Source organism: Silene latifolia, chromosome 1, assembly GCF_048544455.1.
Source record: "Silene latifolia isolate original U9 population chromosome 1, ASM4854445v1, whole genome shotgun sequence".
In the NCBI taxonomy this organism is placed as follows: Eukaryota; Viridiplantae; Streptophyta; class Magnoliopsida; order Caryophyllales; family Caryophyllaceae; genus Silene; species Silene latifolia.
Window position 1 is genome coordinate 139494440 of NC_133526.1, and position 21617 is coordinate 139516056.

Below are 21617 nucleotides of genomic sequence, written 5' to 3' on the forward strand. Positions count from 1 at the left end.
TTTGTCCCACTGGGTTTTCCATTAAAAGGTTTTAAAGAGGCAACTTGTTATGCGTGTTTGAAGATTAGTGTACTCTTTTCCTTCAGTAGTGTTTTTCCCACGAGGTTTTTCTAGCAAGGTTTTTAAACGCATCTTCTTCAGTGATGGACATCGGGAGAATGTTATGAAATATTATAGTATAATATTATATGGATGTCCATATTCTTATAATATTCTAGAGTGTATTATCTTTTGCAAACTCTACCTCATTGTATATATATATATATTAATATAACCCCTTTTAATGGTATAATATACGTTTTTTGTGTTGTCTATATTCTCTCTGACTTTCTCTTTATTTTACAACATTTGGAAATTCAAACAAATAATCCAGAACATACCGAGTTGAAATCGAGTCTTACCCGGCAACTAGAGTAAATAGCAACAACAAAAAAATGTCGGACAAGTGGCTGCCGGCAGCACAACTAACTCCAAGCGGCAGACCAATCCTAAACCCCGGCGAAGTAGAATGTTACCTCATATCCGCCGTCGATATCGAATCCGGTTCTTCTCCACCCTTTAAATCCGGACTCCTAACCCTGACTACCCACCGTCTTATCTGGATCCACCACAACCACGCCGTTTTCATCCCTCTTTCTCTCATCACCCACATCCACCCTCTTTCAAAATCCTTCAAATCCCTCCTCTCCATCTCCTCCCCACGTGTCCGCTTCGATGTCTCCGCATCCCACTCCGGTCGGGTTGACCCGTCTTCCAACCCGGCTCAGGGACGGGTGGTAACTGTGACGGTGGTTATGCGGGGTAAGGCGGATAATCATGAGGTTTTTTACGAGAAGCTTTGGGCTGCGTGGCGGGCCAGATCGTCCCAAGCGCATGATGATGGTATCGCCTCCACAAGGGGCGAAATTACTAGTAGTAGTAGTAGTAATAGCGTGGCGATTAAGGTGCCGGTTGTGGGAGTTGCAGGGATATTGAGGAAGGAGCAGGAGATGTGGGAGAGTACTGATAAGAGCTTACACGATGCTTTTCAAGACTTAAATGCCCTCATGGTACCCATTTTCCACTTTTTTTTTTTTTTTTTTTGGCTTATGATTTTCAGTACCACCTCAATTTTTGACACAATGGGTCATTCTATTTGATGCTATACCTTGAGATTGATGACACTTTTCATCATGTATCTTGTATTGTAGAGTAAAGCCAGGGAAATGGTGATGTTAGCAGAGAAGATGAGGCAAAAACTCTTGTCGGCACCAAATAATCAACCCGGTACAGCAAATGATGACGAAATGGGGTCCAAAGAAGAGATACAAGATTGGTTGCTCAGTGTTGGTATCATATCCCCTGTTACTAAAGAATCTGCTGGTGCTTTGTATCATCAACAATTGTCTCGCCAGGTTGTCATCTTCTACTTCACATGTTTCCTCTTGTTACGATATTTTTATTTAAGGAAAAAAAAGTTATTAAAGGTACCACGGGGTGACACTCGTATGGTCATATACGAAGGAAGAGCTGGATAGTTAAGCTCTCTAGCTCTCGCGGCTTATTCTTATTGAGAAATTCTAGTGACAGTGGGAGTGGAGCACATTATTTCAGGGTTGAGATAAAAGTATTTGACTACGCTGCTAATATTTTAATACTCCTTCCGTTAACATTGTTTTCATGTTACTAGAGGTCATATTTGAAATTTACATATTGAGATATCGCATGACTGTTACCATTCACTCCCCACTAGGAATATCAATGGGATGAACGGAGATGTAGCGGAAGTACTGAACTAGGGATTGTATGAAAAGCTCTCATTTTTTTATTTTACTAAATATAGAAAAAGACCTATTATTTTGGGGTGGAATGAGAACAAAATGATGACAACGAAGATGAGATGGGGGGATGCTATGCTTGCTATCTAATTACGTGTGTTGGGCATGTTGGCACAGTATTGATCCTCGGTGTATTTTGATTGGATATTCTATTGATTTTGTTGCTATAGATTAGCTGCTTCTAGGTTAGCAATAACCGATATCTGCTTGCACAACTCTTACCTGAAATCCGGCACATGTGTATTTTAATTCTTCGTATGCTTTATTGTGACCAAAACTTTACTCTACTGTAGCTTTAGATTAGAGACAAATATTTTTAGATGTATCATCCTTAGGAAAGATCGCACGACAATTAGGCCTGCCTTACTTTACGGTTCCGAGTGTTCAGCCGTGAAACATTGTCACGTTCAAAAGATGAGTGTGGCGGAGATGCGTATGTTGAGGTGGATGTACGGCCATACAAGGAAAGATCGATTAAGGAATGAGGTGATTAGGGAAAAGGTAAAAGTGGCGCCAATAGAGGACAAGATAGTGGAAAATCGACTAAGATGATTTGGCCATGTGAGAAGGAGACAGAGGCTGGAGACTTGGAGAATTGAAAAGGTCCCTAGGGAAAAGACCTAGCAACAACTGGATCCCCATCCGATAATAGGGCTCGTAACGGCACTTCGGCTTAGTCAGATTCAGATTCCCATTCCCATTTCTCAATTATCAGTGAATCCCCTTCCTTAAATTGGTTCATTTAGTAAGGCAGATAAGAAGATTGGACTCTCAATTCTGGAACTTAAATCCCCGGGACTATTAAAGGAATACGAACCTGCTATCAATTCCTATTAAGATAGGCAATCCAGGAACTTTAACTTGGCAATCCCTATTATCCATATGCCGAGCCCCGCTCAGTATAGGCAACGAGATCATTAAATTCAGATTGCAAGCAAGAGTAACCTCTATCTCGGAACTTTTATTTACGATTCTATAAATTTGTTACCTACTCTAATAGGGCTCGGCCCTATAGTAACGGCGAGATCACGAGGGTCTTGCCAAGTGCAGCATATGAGTACGGATTATGAAAAGACCTAGCAATAACTGGATCCCCATCCGATAATAGGGCTCGTAACGGCACTTCGGAGACCGAGACAGACATGGTTGAGAGTGATAGAGCACGATATGAGATTTCTGGGGCTTGAGGAGAGTATGGTGACGGAGAGGGCACAATGGAGGGAAATGATACATGTGGATTTTTAGTATTTGATGTTATTCGACAGATTTAGTGTTTTTATTTAATTTTTAAAAAAAATTATTTGTTCTTCTCTCCTTTATTACACCTTTTTACCAACCAGTTTCTTATATATTTTACTTGGTTTACTTTTAAGGTATTCCGGATCCTTAAATTCTACTTCGGTTTTCAAAATCGTTTTAATCTTTATTCTCGATTTAAATTTTAAGTTTTTATAAATGAAATCCGGAATTCGATTTTAAAACCTATAAGTTTACCCTGACTTTTGTATTATGTTTCGCTCCTTTTTTCGCATTTTGAGGTGTGCGTTCACCCATGGACGGTTCTAAAGGATGATTCATGTCAGCCGACCCCAAATCATTTTGGGATTAAGGCTCTGATGTTGTTGTTGTTGTTGTTGTTGTTGTTGTTGTATCATCCTTAGGATTTCATTTGTTTGAGGTTTGTAACATGAAAATACAGATTCTCAATTTTTATACCTTGTGGATCAAGGTTTTGGATTAATATGTTCTAAGGGAGCTTAGATTTCCATGTTAACTAGGAAACAGCGTTGCCTTCTCTCTGATGTTTGTATTTTTGTAGTTAGCAGATTTTGTGAAGATTCCGCTGGAGAGGGCTGGAGGAATGATCAACCTTATTGATGTTTATTGTCTTTTCAATCGGGCCCGTGGAACAGGTTAATTCTCAGGCTCTCAACATTGAGTACTTTTCCTTCTCTCCTGGAGTTAATTTTACTGTTTCGTTTATGGAATACAGTAAGGTATTCAAAGATGTTACAATCAACTATGTAATCTAGATATGATTTGAGATGTTTTTTGCAGAATTGATCTCGCCCGATGATTTGTTACAAGCATGCACACTCTGGGAGAAGCTTGATGTGTAAGAATGATTTTATGTTTCCTCTTGAACAATTTTAATGATTTTATGGCAGATGGTAATATTGAATAATACTCTGTTATGACAGTCCTGTAATGCTGCGGAAGTATGATAGTGGTGTTATGGTAATTCAAAGCAAGTCTCACAGTGACGAAGAGGTAAAATTGTGGTTCTTCTTAGTGTTTATGCATCTGATGCGTATTGAGGGGGGGTAAAAATTCTAATAAATTTCAGCGGGAATCACGAATAAATCCCGTCCAATTAAGCCCAAAATAAATGCAACGGATAATCAAGTTACGGGTTGACAAATAAGAGCAAGCATGATGTAAAACCGGGTATCAAATCGGTGTGAATTTTAGACACGAAAAGGGGCCTGATTTGGTGAAGTATTGTGAGTGATATTTTTGGTGTTTTATGAGTTTAAATTGCAACGGAAAATGTTTAAGTAAAATGGATATGGATTAGCTAAGAAACCTCGCAAGATAACTCAACTAAAACTGAAATCTCCAACCAAGACCACACAGGAACAAGGAGGAAAACAAAGGATATTTCAACCAAGAACACACAGTAAACAAGGATGAAATAAGGCGCCGACCTCGCAAGGAAGACAAGAACACTCGCGAGCGTTCAAAGTTTGAGAGAAAATCTCTACACTTCGGTTTATATTTCTGAAAATTGGATGATTACAAATGAGGTATTTTGGCCCTTATATAGCAAATATGTGCTTGGGCTCCAAGGCAACATTAAATGCTAGGGGCAATTTCCTAAGCATGCTTGGGCTCCAAGGCATTATTTAAAATTATGTAGAAAAAATATGCTAGATTTTTGTAAAAACTAGGTGAGGAAAACTAGGTGAGGAAGACTAAAATCATCCTCTCACTTGGGCGGCACTCCTCTTGAACGACATTTCTTGGACGGTGCTTCTCGGATCAGCTAGAGCTCGACGTCCAACTTATCATTGTGACATAGCTCGTATTTCTTCTAGCACCAAAATAAGGATTCGGATCAGTGTTAAGTAAGAGTGCGCTAGAGCTCGACATCGCTCCTGCATCATTCTCTCCTTCTTCAAAAGAATTTGTCCTCAAATTTTCATCATCCAAGTATGGAGATAGATCACCAATATTGAAAGTAGCACTTATACCACCATATTCACCATGGAGTTCAATTTTGTAAGCACTTTCACCGTAGCGCTCAAGCACTCGAAATGGATCATCGGCCCTTGGCATTAACTTGTTCTTTCGCTTCGAGGGAAACCTCTCCTTGCGAAGATGTAACCAAACAAGATCTCCCACCTTGAATGTAGGCTGTTTTCGATGCTTATTAGCTTTCTCCTTGTATCTTGCATTAGCCTTCTCAATTTGAGCTTTGATTTGCTCACAAGTACGCAAGAATGCAGCTTGTCTTTCCTTAGCTTCAAAACTTACCATCTCCTTCTTTGGAATAGGAATAAGATCAATAGGGAGATAAGGATTTATCCCATAAACGATCTCGAATGGTGCACGGCCGGTGTCATAGACGGTGTACGATTATAGGCAAACTCAGCATGTGCCAACTTCACATCCCAATCCTTTGTGCTCTTACTCACTAAACCTCGTAACAAACTTCCAAGAGTTCGATTTGTCACCTCCGTTTGACCATCAGTTTGGGATGGTGAGAAGTACTAAACAACAGCTTAGTACCAACCAAACGCCACAACGTCTTCCAAAAGTAGCTTAAAAACTTAGTGTCTCGATCGGAAACAATAGTTTTAGGAATGCCATGTAGACGAACAACTTCCTTGTAATAGAACTCGGCAACTTTAGAAGCATCATCAGTTTTGTGACATGGTATGAAATGAGCCATTTTTTAGAATCGATCAACCACCACCATGATTGAATCTTTACCTCTTTGAGTTCGCGGCAACCCAACAATAAAATCCATGCTTACCTCGTTCCATGGTTGTGTAGGAACTGGTAAGGGAGTGTAAAGCCCCTTAGTGAATGAATTTTTCGATATTTGGCATGTAGCACACCTTGCTATCACATCTTGCACATCCTTGAGCATCTTAGGCCAATAGAAGTGCTCTCCAAGGATATCATAAGTCTTATTGACGCCAAAGTGTCCGGCCAACGCTCCTCCATGTGCTTCTCTAACCAATAGCTCTCGAATTGAGCTCTTAGGAATATAAAGCTTGTTTCCTTTGAACAAATATCCTTCTTGCACCGAGAACAAATTAGTAGGACTAATAAGTTCATTTGAAAAATCAGGATCATCTTTGTATAATTCTTTCAATTGCTCAAATCCAAGTAACCTCGCATCAAGTGCAACAAGCAAACAATGCCTCCTCGAAAGCGCATCAGCCACAACATTAACATTAGAGTTTCCCATTTTATACTTTGAAGAAAAGGTAAAGGATTGTAGGAACTCTACCCATTTGGCATGTCTTGCATTCAACTTTTGCTGTCCATGAATGTGCTTTAGAGCCTCGTGATCAGAATGCAGAACAAATGGTTTTGGGCGAAGATAATGGTTTTGGGCGAAGATAATGAGCCCAATGATCCAGTGCTCGCACAATCGCATAGAACTCCTTGTCATAGGTGGAATACTTCAGCCTTGCTCCACCCAATTTCTCACTAAAGAATGCAATAGGTCGTTTCTCTTGGATTAGAACAGCTCCAACTCCAACTCCGCTAGCGTCACATTCAACTTCGAACAATTTGTCAAAGTTGGGCAAAGCTAGAATAGGTGTTGAACACAACTTATCTTTGATCTCATCAAATGCCTTTTGTGCACTTGGATTCCACACAAACTCTCCTTTCTTTGTTAGCTCGGTGATAGATGCAACAATAGAGCTAAAATTCTGAATGAACCTTCGATAAAACGAAGCCAATCCATGAAAACTTCTAACTTCAGTAGTTTTTTAGGAATAGGCCACGATTGAATTGCTTCCACTTTTGAAGGATCAACGCTCACCCCTTCTTCTCCAACGATATAACCAAGAAAGGTCACACTAGGCACCATGAACATGCATTTCTCGAGCTTTCCATAAAGTTTCTGTTCTTTTAACTTCTCAAACACCTTTCTCAAATGTTCCAAGTGTTGCTCCTTATTTTTGCTGTAAATAAGAATGTCATCAAGATAAACAACAACAAACTTATTAAGAAATGGCCTTAGGACCTCATTCATCAGCCGCATGAAAGAACTAGGAGCATTGCATAACCCAAATGGCATAACAAGCCACTCATACAACCCTTGCTTTGTTTTGAAGGCTGTTTTTCATTCGTCACCTTCTCGAATCCTCATTTGATGATAACCACTTCGAAGATCAATTTTCGAGAACACACGAGCTCCATTCAACTCATCAAGCATATCATCTAGCCTCGGCGATAGAAAGCGATACTTGATTGTAATATTGTTCACCGCTCGGCTATCAATACACATACGCCATGTCCCATCCTTCTTGGTACCAAAAGAGCGGTGTACAAAGACAAGGACTAAGACTCTCTTGCACATAGCCTCGATCAATCAACTCTTGCACTTGTCTTCGCAACTCTTTAGCCTCTTCGGATTGCATCGATAGTCGGTTTGTTTGGAAGTGTAGCTCCTGGAATAAGATCAATTTGGTGCTCTATGCCACGCTTAGAGGTAATCCAAGTGGCAACTCTTCCGGAATACATCACCAAACTCATTCAACAACATTTGGACAAATCTCGTCATGAACTCCAATTCCTTCTTCCACATCTCGAACCATAAGAACATAAGCTTGTTCCCCTTGTTCTAATGCTTCAACAAATTCTTTAGCATTCATAAACAAATTCTCATTTTTCTTCTTTACTTTGTTAGGTGACAAGGGTTTCAAGTGGAATCTGTTTTTACCCTTACTAACAATGTAAATGTTATCCCTTCCTTGATGAACAACTTCTCTATCAAACTGCCATGGTTGTCCTAATAGAATATGACACGCACTCATGGGTAACGTCACACCATACTTCATCTTCATAGGGACCCATAACAAATGAAAGTAAAGCTTGTTTCTTAACTTTAATCCCACTGTTTTCATTCAACCAATGCAGCATATATGGTTTATGGTGATTACGAGTCTCAAGCTTAAAGGAATCCACCAATTCAAGAAAACCGCATTTGTGCAAGACCCACTATCAATAATCAAATTGCAAGTCTTACCATGCACCTTACAACGAGCATGAAAAATCTGCTCACGTTGCTCCATTTCAATCGGTGTGGATTGAATATGCAAGTTTCTCACCGCGAACATCTCCTTATCAGTGTCATATGATGGTTCGACAATATGAGTGTGAACCTCATCATCTTTTTCATCTCCATCGTTCTGGACAGAATTGGCCTCCGTCTCATTTGTCACCATGAAACATGGAGTAATCTCACCTAACGAAGAGTAAGCACTCTCTTTTGGGGACATTCGTTACCGATGTGTCCATAACCTTCACACTTACTCCTAGCACGCATATATTTGAAATCAGTAGCAACTCCTTTGCCTTTGTCTTTGGGTTCTTCCTTTCTGGCTTCCTTATTGAACGATGATGTAGCGCTTGACTTATAAAAAGGATTAACACCCTTAGAACCATCACGAGCAACCAGGGGTTTCTTTCCTTTGTCCTGCTTTTCAAACTTAAGAGCAAGCTTACACACATCATTAAAATCAAGGAAATTCTGAACTTCAACTCGTTGGGCCAATGAAGGACTCAAACCCTTAATGAATCGAGCAATTTGCATCTCCTCCCGTTCCTCAAGGTCACACACCATAATTAGTCTTTCAAACTCCTTAATGTAATCAGTCACACTTAAATTACCTTGAGAAAGAGATGTAAGCATCAAATCTTTGCTCTTGTTCATAGTCTCTTGGCACGAAGCGTTTTTGCAAGTGCTTCTTCAACTTATTCCAAGTCTCAATCTTACTCTTTCTTTCACGCCTTCTTTGCTTCTTAAGGTTCTCATACCACAAGAATGCATACTTGGTCATTTTCAAGGTAGCAACCTTGAATTGCTTGTGTTCATCATAGCCTTTATATTCAAAGACTCTCTCCGCTTGTCTCACCCAATCTAGGAATTTTTCAGCATCAAGTTCCCCTTCAAACTCCGAGATATCAAGTTTTAATCCACGATCATCATCATTATTCCCCTTGGTTCGGAATGGAATGATGGCTCTCATCGAATCAACTTTCAACGTGCCTCCTCCCCTTCTTTCTAAGAGTATGATTACAAATCTGATCAATCTTGTAATTCATTTGTGCCATTCGTTTAGTTAAGTCATCCATACGTTCCTCCCATGGTTCTTGATATGAACCATCGTGAGACATCTTTTTTTTTTTCTCTCACGGGTGAACAGTACCAGACGTGAACAATAAGTTGTTGTTTTTTTTTTTTTTTTTTTTTTTTTTTTTTTTTTTTTTTTTTTTTTCAACACTGGCAATGGATCCAATTTGATGTAAAACCGGGTACCATATCGGTGTGAATTTTAGACATGAAAAGGGGCCTGATTTGGTGAAGTATTGTGAGTGATATTTTTGGTGTTTTATTAGTTTAAATTGTAGCGGAAAATGTTTAAGTAAAATGGATATGGATTAGCTAAGAAACCTCGCAAGATAACTCAACTAAAACTGAAATCTCCAACCAAGACCACACAGGAACAAGGAGGGAAACAAAGGATATTTCAACCAAGAACACACAGTAAACAAGGATGAAATAAGGCGCCGACCTCGCAAGGAAGACAAGAACACTCGCGAGCGTTCAAAGTTTGAGAGAAAATCTCTACATATTCCTGAAAATTGGATGATTACAAATGAGGTATTTTGGCCCTTATATAGCAAATATGTGCTTGGGCTCCGAGGCAACATTAAATGCTAGGGGCAATTTCCTAAGCATGCTTGGGCTCCAAGGCATTATTTAAAATTATGTAGAAAAAATATGCTAGATTTTTGTAAAAACTAGGTGAGGAAAACTAGGTGAGGAAGACTAAAATCATCCTCTCACTTGGGCGGCAATCCTCTTGGACGGCATTTCTTGGACGGTGCTTCTCGGATCAGCTAGAGCTCGACGTCCAACTTATCATTGTGACATAGCTCGTATTTCTTCTAGCGCCAAAATAAGGATTCGGATCAGTGTTAAGTAAGAGTGCGCTAGAGCTCGACATCGCTCCCGCATCAAAGCACGCAAACCAAGGAAAACAGGACTGAAGCCCACGGTGGCTGCCGTGTGGAAACTCAGTTGCGGAAATTCAAGATGATTTATTTTGCCTTGCATTGTAATCTATGTTGTCAACTTAATTTTCTACATAAAATTAAATTGTTAGACTATGCTAGGATCTAGGTAGAATTATATTTATTACGGGTCAAATGTGGTCATCCCCCATCCCCCCTAGGTCGGTCTAAGGACCTTATAAAAGGCTTGTTTGTAATTCATTTTTACTCAATTGTTGAAGAAATTAAAACTTGTTTTCGAGAAGCTTTTCTCTAAAACCGTCAAAGCATTAGTGTGGTTTACACGAGTGTAGAGACAAAATTGAGATCGACGCGTTTTCGAATCTCGACTTAAGCCGCGGACGCGCTCCAACGTTTAAGGGGAACTTCCTTGTCGCGTTACGAGGATTCCAACCATTATCAAGTTATAGGTCTAACTTGATAAATATCTCCAAATTTCACACAAAAACTCAAAAAAAAAAAATTCATCCGTTCAAAATTCACGAAAATGGCATTCAATCACGAACAAGTCCAAAATACGAACTAAGACGCTTCCGCACCCCTACCCCATACGTTGCAGCATCTCAAGTGATAATGTGACATTTATTGTGTTTCCACATATATGTCAAGTCATACCGCCTAAGAAGCTATGTTGCTTAAAACTTTCCTTGTCCACCAGAACGAAAATCTCCTTTGACTGGTGTCAGTCATTTTCATATGCATGCTTATGTGAATTCTGCCAGATGATATACTACCTGCATCCCGTTTATATTGTTCCCTTATGACTTTGGTGGTCAGCCATGTCAACCCTGGCCACTAGTTTCTTCATATTAGTGTAAAGGTAATATGTAAAGTTTGCCTTGTTTGATTTATCAATTGACAAATCTTGTACTCCCTCCATTCCACTTTTATTGTCCTACTTTGACTAAAAGTTATATTTAAGAGAAATTGGTGAAATATCATAAATGCCCCTTGACCAATAAACTTAAATACAAGATATAAGCAAAATGGGAAAGGAGAAGTTATTTAACTGGGGGTGTAATGGCTAGTTCACTATTTCACTTACTATATTTAGAAATAGGACAATTAATTTGGAATATGGAAATCACAAAAAGAGGACAATAAAAGTGGGATGGACGGAGTGTTTTATATTTTAGTAAGTTATAGGTAAAACCAGCGTATATTGTGATAGAACATTGGTTAAATGGATATCAAGTGACTATAGAAGTCAAATGAGACAATATAAATTGGATGGGGTACTTATTGTTATTGCTGACTACTTGTCCTAAAAACAACACTTCATTTTCTTATATATACAAATACTTTTGCTTCAGGTTTTTGGTAGAATCAGAATGTTTATACTGAAGCCAGATTCCCTTCGAACTGGGATAAGTCCCAGTGATGCGGCGATAACGCTAGGAATAGCACCAGCAATGGCCAAGGAGCATCTTCTAGCTGCTGAGAGTAGAGGTATACTCAAACTTTTAACAGCTGACTTCCTGACCTCTTTGGGACTAACATGAATGCAATTGCCAGGTATTCTTTGCAGAGATACAAGTGCAGATGGCCTGAGGTTTTTTGTTAATATATTTCCAGATATAAACTTAGATGACATATATCTGTAAGTAAACTATCTTATTTCTCAATTTATTTTAGAGGTCGGTTGATTAAATGGTGCTTTGTCAATTAGAATATTGCAAAATTGGGATTTATGCCTAGATGATGCTAATACTCCTTCTGCCCCTGCCAACAGTTTATGATTTCTTTTGTTTCATTTTTTTTATCATTATATGTCAGCACATGCAAGTGGGATAGGGAGTCCCACACTCATTCTGCACTACAGAAAACATGCCTAAAAAGGGAATGTGAACTTGTGGTTTTGGACAGGCCAAAATGGAATACATAAACTATTGCCCCGAGATAGACGAAGAAAGCTATTGATTATGTGTGCTAAGACTGCTAACAATCGTATCATATGTATAGCTATTCCAAATTGTTTTACCACTAGGACTTTTTCTTCTTGTTGTTGGATTACAAGCTTCAAATCTCCATTATTAACCCGGACTTCTTATAGCCTACTTCAACTTAAACTTCAAACATGGCTAGTTCAATGTCTTGAAGCAGTACCTTTGCTATCACATTACACAATGTTTCAACTGACTCCCAACAATTTCTTTGCGATTGAGAGTTTGAGACTGAATTGATGCTGTTAATCTTCAAGTTATTACTTCCATGCTGCACCTAGTTGTCCAAGCTACAAATTCGTATTATGTAAGGGATTCCTTTTTTTTTTTGCCTTATTGTGTCAAGTCGAGTAACCATTCAGTCTTGAATTATGGCTGGTGTTCTTCCCTAATCTATTAGATGCACCTAGCAGCTCCCTGGTTATGTGACAGAATGGTATTAAAGATAAAGGAAAATTATAAGTAATGGATGAATAACTTCTCCAAAGAAACTTAATGGTAGAACATTGTTTGCCTTTCCATGCAATGGCCTTAACTAAACGCTACAAACAGGTCATTTGGGTTGGTGAAGAAAGACGACTGTGTTTCCTCATGGCCTCATACGGTGGGTTTATACAAAGCCAATTATGTGGCTTGGTTGCTTCAAGTTTCTTGTCTCCTCATGGTCTTATCCTTCATCAAGTAAAAGGTGATGGTAGGATATTGTTGGACATGGCAACTCTGTTAAGAGATATAACAGTTACATGGTGTCTTGCAGTGTGCGCATGATCAGTTAGGATGCTTTCTCTTTGCGGCTCTTAGTGATTAAAGAGATGCTATATTAGGCTACTAAAGACAATCTCTAGTTAGGAGGTTGGGAGAGAATATTATTTGTAGTTTAGTGAAGAATTAATTGCATTTTCCCAAAAGGGACATGGGTAGGACACTCGGACACCTCGTTTTAACCAAAAGGATGATTTTTTTTCAATAAAATAGATGAATCCGAACCTTAACATGTACCCGTGTCAAATACTTCTAACCGAGTCCGAGCAACATAGGTTTTTGGTTGTTGGAGCGTGGTGATTGGCATTAGTCGGTCTTTTGTCGTGTACTTCAAACAAGGATTTTTTTTTGGCAAGGTAAGAAAATTTGAACATGTAAATTGACAAATTGTATATGGCAAATCTTCTGAAAGACCTGTAATTTTATTTTAAGTTTGTTTTGGGGTGAAATGGCGGATGTCAAGAGTCCCAAGTTCAACCCGTGGGAATGTAATAGTGTTGAAACACATGAGGGAGAGTTTGCTCTAAACCGGCTGATATACACCAAAAGAAAAGTGTAAAGAGTGATCCCCAATATTGCAAATAAGGAACATGTTTCAGAAGAGAGAACATACTTTTGAGGAAAAGTTTATGATATGAATTTGCCAAAGCGAAAATAACGAACAATAACGAAATAGGGATATTTGCTTCGAAAACCGCGAGACTTCGAAACAACGGGATATTTGTGTCGAAGATCCGCCTAGATGTCAGAACCAATGTTTGTCTAAGTTAAAAACCTATTTAATTTGAGACGATGATTTGAAATACCTTCTCAAATCAAAGTTTTGTAATCAAACTTGATCGATAACTACAAAGACTCTATTTATAGCTATAATAATAATGGCTTATCTAATTGGAGTAGGAAAACGTATTTTACCCGACTCCTTACGACTAGTAAAGTTCTAATGGCACAATAATTGCGATTCGAACTCGTGCCTTCCAAGACGGACGGACGAGTCGATTTTGTACGGATATTTGACTAAAAGTCAGCCTAGATTTTGAGTCAATGGGTGTGTTCAAAACAATTTGCCGATCTACCTTTAAACGAGATTTGGAGTACCTTATCAAATCGGGTAATTTTGACATAGCCACCGATTGTTGGTTGGTTTCTTCGACCTCCACTGGTTTTATAGTTTTGTTCTTTGTCCTCCACCGGTTTTATAGTTTTGAGAATTTAGTTGAGTGGCGAGTCGCCACTTTTAAGGAACGATTGTCTAGCCTACTTCCAAATTTTGCAAGTGCATACAATTTTTTTTGGATTCTTAGGGTCTTTTTTTTGTTGTTCTTTGTTATAATACGGCCAAACCCAAGAAATATCTCCTTTCTTCCCACCGCCATTTTTTGAACCCGACCCCGACGCATTGCCAATATAAGTTTGAAATTCTTGGGTTGAAGGGAATTCACCAACTAGTTAAGATAATGAAAAATAAATTAATAATATAAACAAATTAATGAAAAATAATTATAACATAAGCAAAAAAAATTAATAGCATAAGAGTAATACTCCCTCCAATCCAATGTACCCATTTACCTTTTGAAGGTCAAACTTTGACTTTAATTCATTAAAAAATATAAAACGTTTAGAAGATAAAATTTGCATATTTGGTTTTGTTATGAAAATCTTTCATAAAATTATATTTTTTGTAAAAAACTTTTTGTATAAAGGAAGGAAAATACGGCCAATGTGTTGCCTTGAAGATCACCCAAAAGTAAATGGGTACATTCATACATTGGATTGGATGAGGAAGTATGTATTTACTGTCACCAAACATTCTTTCAATCTCTTCTTGATCAATTTCTCAAGGGATATTAATATTGTTGGACATTTTTTATATATTGATATATATAGGTAATATAATTAAAGAAGTACAATTTAATATTAATAATAAATATAATTTATAACTAATAAGAGATAATTCGAGAATTATAGAATGTAGATTAGATAGAATTGTGTCAGAAATGAGATCGAAAGAAGTGGATATTTATAGAAGAAATTAGAGGGAAAATTTGAATTCAAAAAAAAAAAAAACAAATACTAGTCGTTGAGCTCCAACTGCCTTCCCACCAACCCACGAGCCGGGCCGAACCAAATGGGCTGGAAGCCCGCACAACCACTTCTTCGGGCTTCCAATCGGGCTGAGCTACACACAATGCTTATGAACCAGGCCATGCGGGCCAACTCGCAGACTCCCTGGCTAGAAGAAAAGGCAGTTGACATGGCGGGCTTACGAAACTTTGGAGAGACGGTCTCTCAATAAGTTATTTTTGTCGTACCTCTTTATGTATTTTTCGTACCCCTTTTATTATTATTCATGACTCAAAATATCTCTTTCATGTGGTACATATTTTCATAATAATCGTACCTATTTTATAATATATTGTAACCATTTTTATTAGTACCTCTATCTATAGCATACGTACCTATTTCATTACTTTTGGTACCATTTTTCCATCAATTTGCAATTGGTCTCTCAATAAGTTTATTGAGAGACCGTCTCTCAGGAGACCTACTCTAAAACTGCATTTTAGGCTTCCAATTTTTTAATTTAGATGAATTTTGATTATATCCTGTTCCGTGAGTTGGTAAAGCTTCCAGAAAGTGACCATAATGCAATTTTTGTTACCAAAAATTACCATAATGCTATTTGAGTCAATGATGCTCATGGAAGAGAATATAATCAAAATTTCATGGAAGAGAATAAGCTTTAGTGAATGATGCTTTATGGTAACTTCACTCTAAACTTTATTTTGCTTAAAGTATCGAGTGAATGATGCTCTGTGAAATTTAAATGTGTAATTTATGTCAATAAATTGCCCTCGCCTGTAGAAGTCATTGAAGTTGACACATTAGATATTATTCTTACATTTCCAGCCAATGGTTCACTCTTTTGATAGCGCTAAAGTGATGGAGCCATGGTTCAAAGTTGAGGGGGACTGTCTCCTGAGTCTTTAACATTGGTTGAAAATTTTAGGGGCAAGCAAGTTAGTTTTTCAGATCATCCTAAACCTTCACAACACAGTGGTAAGTGGTAAGGCACTAAGGCTGCATACATTTGACGTTCTTACCATGCAAATGGTGAGCCTTGGCTCCTTTAAGGCACTTCGATATTGTCCACACAAGACTTCTTTCCTCGCAAAAGCTCACAACTGAGTGATTTAATGTTTACATGTCAATTGATAGAGGCTTACTTTTTTTTGTTTCTTTTTTTTTTTTTGCAGCGTGAACGATACAGGGAGCTATGCTTTGTGGGTAGCCTCCGTCATCACATCTTAGTAAGATACTCTTCTGACTCCCTCGAACTCTTTTGATTCGCAACAATTTCTTTCTTGGTCTGATTTAAGAATTTCTTCATATCCATCTATCTATGGGAAGCAATAACCATCAAAGGACATTTTTACCCTAATGTTTTACCTTAGCAACTACCCTTTCCTCTCATGCAATGCTAATCATCCATATGCAAGCTGCTTGCCTAAATTTTTCAAGTTCAAATAATCTGAGGGGTGCTCATGTTTTCTGGAAAGTATAAGAATTGGAGGGGTGCTCATGTTTTTCTGGAAAGTATAGTGCTGTATAATAGCAAACTGCAGTAGTACCTTTTTTGACTCTAGTCACAATTCTCTCTCAACTCAGGTCACAAGTTATCAGAGATGGAATCTTCTAGTTGTGGTGCTGATTGAGTTTTTGTTAAAAGAAAGGTACTATTTATTCGTATTTTGTCCAAACTTCTCTTTGGAATGGCATTGATCGCCCACCTCTGTTAATTTCTAATAACACAAAATGCATTGTGATGATTTTGCTCTGTTGTAACTTATGAACAATTTAACCTTGTAAATTGTGTAACTTTGAATATCGGAAGGGTGTTATATCCATTAAATGTTTTTTGAGGATGCTATGTTATTGAGTTTATTAAAGCCAGAAAAGTGTACTGTGTACGGAATTTGCTCAAGGTAATTTATTTTCTGTAATAACTCATAGCTTGGTATTGGAGGTGTTCTGGAAAGTGAGGAAGACATGGAATTTTCTGCACATGCTATACATGAATTCATTCGAGTAAAATGGGGGTACATAAACTACATTGATCATGGAAGAAGCAATTTCATGTTGACGAATTTCATGATACTTGAAACTCGTCAATAAAGGGTTTTGCAAATACAACTGGCAAAAACTAACGAGGACGATAAACGGGGAAAAAAGGCAGTGCTTTGATGGATGATTAAGAAATCTTGGATGTTTTGGATCTCTTTTGCTTATTTTTGAGCAATTGAAATGGATTGGAGTTTGATACGTCGGTAGGGTTTGCGAAATACGCAGTCTTGCTGCTTTGGGTGCGGCGATATAGTTTTTAAATCCTCATAATAAACCGTTGTTGAAAATGGAATTTTTGGGGGTGAGAAATCGTAGTTCCAAAACACTCAAAAGAACACCCTAAGAATCCTTTTTTTTTTTTTTTTTTTACTTCTTTGTAGCTTTCCTAGATTGAATTTATTTTTACCAAGTTTAAAGACTTGAAAGTTTATGTGTTGCACGAGCTAATAGTTAAAGTTATTGATAAATGGTTTATTGGCATTTTTATTAAATAAATAATGATGGATATTATCTCACATTCCCTATAATAGTGGGGCAATAAAAATGCGTAATTTTTTTTTTGCAATTACGCAAAACTCTCATCTCACACATTCCCTATAATCTTGTGACATACCTCTCAAATTCCAGTGGGGATCCTCTGTCCCATTTTGTGTTCCATCATGTATCCCGCTCTACTTACCTTCTAACACATTAGCAAATTAACACATTTATGGCAATATTTTATTTTAAAACAAGTGATATATCAAAAGGTAAGTGGAGTAGAACATACAATGGGACACAAAAGTAGAACAGAGAAACCCACTACTCAAATTCATCATCGTTTTTCAATTATAAATCATTTTATTATAGGATAAGATTTTGATTTGCTTGTTTCTTCCTTTTGTCACTTGGTTTTTGCATTGATAATTTGAATTAAAATACATATTATATTTCATTACATTATTCAATTATCTTGATTAGTTTGTAATTTCAGAAACCATATAAGGACGATTACAACAACAACAACATTACCCAGTGCCAAAATGGCTCCCGCAAATTAATGAAAGACATTTCCTATTTAAAATCTGTAAGTAGTAAAGTAAAGAGTAAAATCACGTATTTACCGTGCAATGCACGAGGTCTATATTAGTTTGTAATAGGGTACAATTGTACAAGTGTTAGTAAACACAATGACATTTAAAGGAAAAAAATACTGCAAATTTTTGAAATTATATTATTTAGCGAGATCTTCTCTTTTTCAAAGATATTCGACATCTTTTTAATAAATCAAAGTCATTAGCCTCATGGATGGCCTAATGGGTAGTTCATTATAATTGCAATGACTTGAAAACAACAAAAACAACAACAATTATTTTATCCTAAATTGTTTGGGGTCAGCCAATATGAATCATCATCTATCATCATCTGAATCCGATTAGGTTTGAATTTGCCAATATGGTCAAAGGTGAAAAAACAAAGTAAAAGAGAATAGATCAATGATAAACGAAACGAGTGTGTGTGTAAAAAATAAAGCAAAGTAAGAAAATTGTGAAAATTAAAACTAACAAATGAGTTTGTAAAACAAAAAAAGTATGCCATTTTAAAAAGTAAATAATCTTAAAGTAAAATGATAAAAGAAAAGTAGATATCTAAACTCAACAAATCTTTGACATGAGTTTTTTCTCTTCATAATACTCTCTCTCCCGCCATACTTTCACTAATCCCCGAAACGTTCATACGCTTTCAATCACCTTTATGCATGTTTATTTCAATCTTCCCCTCCCCCGAACAACATTATCCCTTCCCCATATCTCAATTTTCCTCACCGGTGCCTCTGGTGCTCTCCGCCGCACATGGCCAAACAACCTAAAATGATTTTCCCTTATCTTATCTTCAATTGACGCAACCCCTACTTTCTCCTGGACCACCTCATTCCTCCACCTTATAATTTCTTATATAGCCACACATCCAGTAGAGCATAGGCATCTCTACTATCCTCATCCTTTGTACATGCCCAAATTTTACCGTCTACTCGGTACCATATAAGAGTGCTAGCCTAGTAGCCGTGCAATAAAATATACCCTTTGACTTATAAGGTACCTCCGGATCTTTAAATACCTAAAAAGCATTTGAACCATAGACTATCTCTCCATCAATACTTATTGAACCCGCCCCTATCCCCATTTACTTATAAGGTACCTCCGAATCTTAAATACCTAAAAGCATTTGAACCATAGACTATCTCTCCATCAATACTTATTGAACCTGCCCCTATCCCCATTTCCACTAAATCTACACTCCAAATATTCCACTTTTTTTCTACTTAGTGTAAAGCCTCGAGATTCTAACATCTATTTTCAAAGCTCCAATTCCCTTTCAACTTCATCCTTTTTTTCATCAATCAACAAGATATCGTTTGTGAACATCATACACCATGGAACCTCGTCATTAGTTGATCCGTATATTCGTCCATAATATTAGCAAAGAGTAAAGGATTAAGAGTTGAATCTTGGTGCACTCTAATTGTAACAGAGAAATCGTATGTCTTCCCCACATAAGTCCTTATACTAGTAGTGGCTCCCTCATACATGTCCTTTGAACAATATATTTTCGCGACATCCCTTTCTTTATTAATGCCCACCAAAATACATGCTTCGATACTTTTACGCCTTCTCTAAATCAATGAACAACAAAGATAAATCCTTCTTCATGTCCCAATACTTCTTCATTAATCGTCTCATAAGATGGACCGCCTCCATTGTCGATCTTACGGGCATAAATCCACACTGGTTTTCAGATATCCTCACCTTCGTCATAAGTCTTTGTTAAATCACTCTTTCCCATAACTTCATGGTATGATTCATCAATTTAATCACACGGTAATTGAAGCACTCTTGAACATGACCTTTATTTTTAAACAATGAAACCAAAGTACTCTTGCTCCATTCCAAAGACATCCTATTACTTCTTCAAAGCTTGTCTAAAACAATTGTCAGCCATTCTAGTCCGTTCTCCCCTAACATCTCCACATGTCAATGGATATGCCATCGGGTCCTTCCTCTTTCTTCAATCCGATCTTCTCCGATAATGCCAATTTAACTTGACCTCACCTTTTTAAATTCTCCCCATAAATTCTCGATTAACTATTTTTTTAATACGTAAGTCTCCAATATCATGTTCTTGTTGCCCATTAATTAAATAGATTATCAAATAGATCTCATATATATCCCCCCATCTATCCTTTATATCTTTATCTCCAACCAATACTTTGTGGTCAATATCCTTCACGCATTTGACTCTTCATATATCACGCGTCTTCGATCTCGTCCCTCATCCAAGCAAATTTATAGATTTCCTTTTCTCCTTTCGTATCTAATGCCATATAAAATTTCCCATTGACCTTTCCACTAGCATCCCCTACTGCATTTTTTTGGCTTCCCTCTGAGCTTCCTTGTACTTCTCATAAATTTCCATTATTCTACACTTTCCCAATAGCTTATACATCTCTCTCTCTCTCTCTCTCTCTCTCTCTCTCTCTCTCTCTCTCTCTCTCTCTCTCTCTCTCTCTCTCTCTCTCTCTCTCTTTAATCACTTGACTTACTTCCTCGTTCCACCAAGATGTGTCCTTATTTGGTGGCACGCCCTTAGATTCTCCTAACACTTCTCTCACTACTTTCTTAATCTAATACTCTATCATATTCCAGGCTGAATCTACATCTCTATCCAAGGCGTCGGACCATGTTTCATTATCCATCATTATCTCCACAAATCCCACTTGATTATCTCCTTAGAGTTTCCACCACTTGTTTCGGGGATTAGCTAAAGGTCTTCTCTTCCGTAGGTTCATTTTGTCTCGAAAATCGAGCACCAGAAGTCTATGTTGATTGACAGTACTCTCACATGATATTACGTTGCAATTCTCGTAGCTCTTTCTCCATCCATTTTTAACTAAAATGCAATCTATCTCACTTGTATTATCAGCACTCTTTTAAGTCACTAAATTAGCACAAAATATAATATAGATTATATAACACTTCCCGTTTCATTCCTCTTTCCAAGACCAAAACCCCTGTGAACACTCTCAAAACCGACTTGCCTAGAGCCTACATGCCCAGTAAGGTCGCCACCTATTATTAATTTCTCATAAGTAAGAACACCTCGAACTACCTCCTCTAGGTTGTCCCAAGATTATTGTTTACTAGCTGCATCCAACCCCATTTGTGGCGCGTAAGCACTAATGATCGTTATTACCTCACCGCTACCACAAGTTTTGTACTCATAACTCTGCCACTCTTCATCGACACATCAACTACATCATCAATAACTCCTTACGGACAACTTTTCTTAGACTGTTTCTTCCTTTATCATTTCCCGAATACTAAAGTTTGTAACCCCAAGAAGTTAATAATTCTCTCGCCTTCTCTCCAACCCATTTAGTCTCTTGTAAAAACATTACACGAATCCTCCTCCTCCTTCTCATAACCTCCACTACTTCCGCATCTCCTAGTCAACGAACCAATGTTCGAAGTTTCAAATCACATTTTGTTATCATTAGCGCCATTATGAGTTAACTTTTTAGCCAATACACGGCTTGAATGCGATTGCATATTTGACACCACTGCTTCTTGTCTGGATGGCGCATCGCTTTCGTACAACGACCTAGCAA

General features: G+C 37.7%; 1 protein-coding gene across 2 annotated transcripts; it reads left to right on the top strand.

Moving 5' to 3' along the window:
• Positions 1-324: 324 nt before the first annotated feature.
• On the top strand, positions 325-16806 carry LOC141609761 (vacuolar protein sorting-associated protein 36). Of its 2 annotated transcripts, XM_074428581.1 has the most exons (9): positions 325-1049; positions 1191-1394; positions 3637-3730; positions 3876-3933; positions 4019-4088; positions 11456-11591; positions 11658-11742; positions 16105-16158; positions 16517-16806. In XM_074428581.1, coding segments are annotated over exons 1-9 (1317 nt in total). In that variant the 5' UTR covers positions 325-434; the 3' UTR covers positions 16518-16806. The 2 variants fall into 2 exon arrangements, with proteins under 2 accessions (XP_074284682.1, XP_074284681.1); XM_074428580.1 differs by lacking the exons at positions 3637-3730; positions 3876-3933; positions 4019-4088 and having other exon boundaries at positions 349-1049.
• Positions 16807-21617: the final 4811 nt, after the last annotated feature.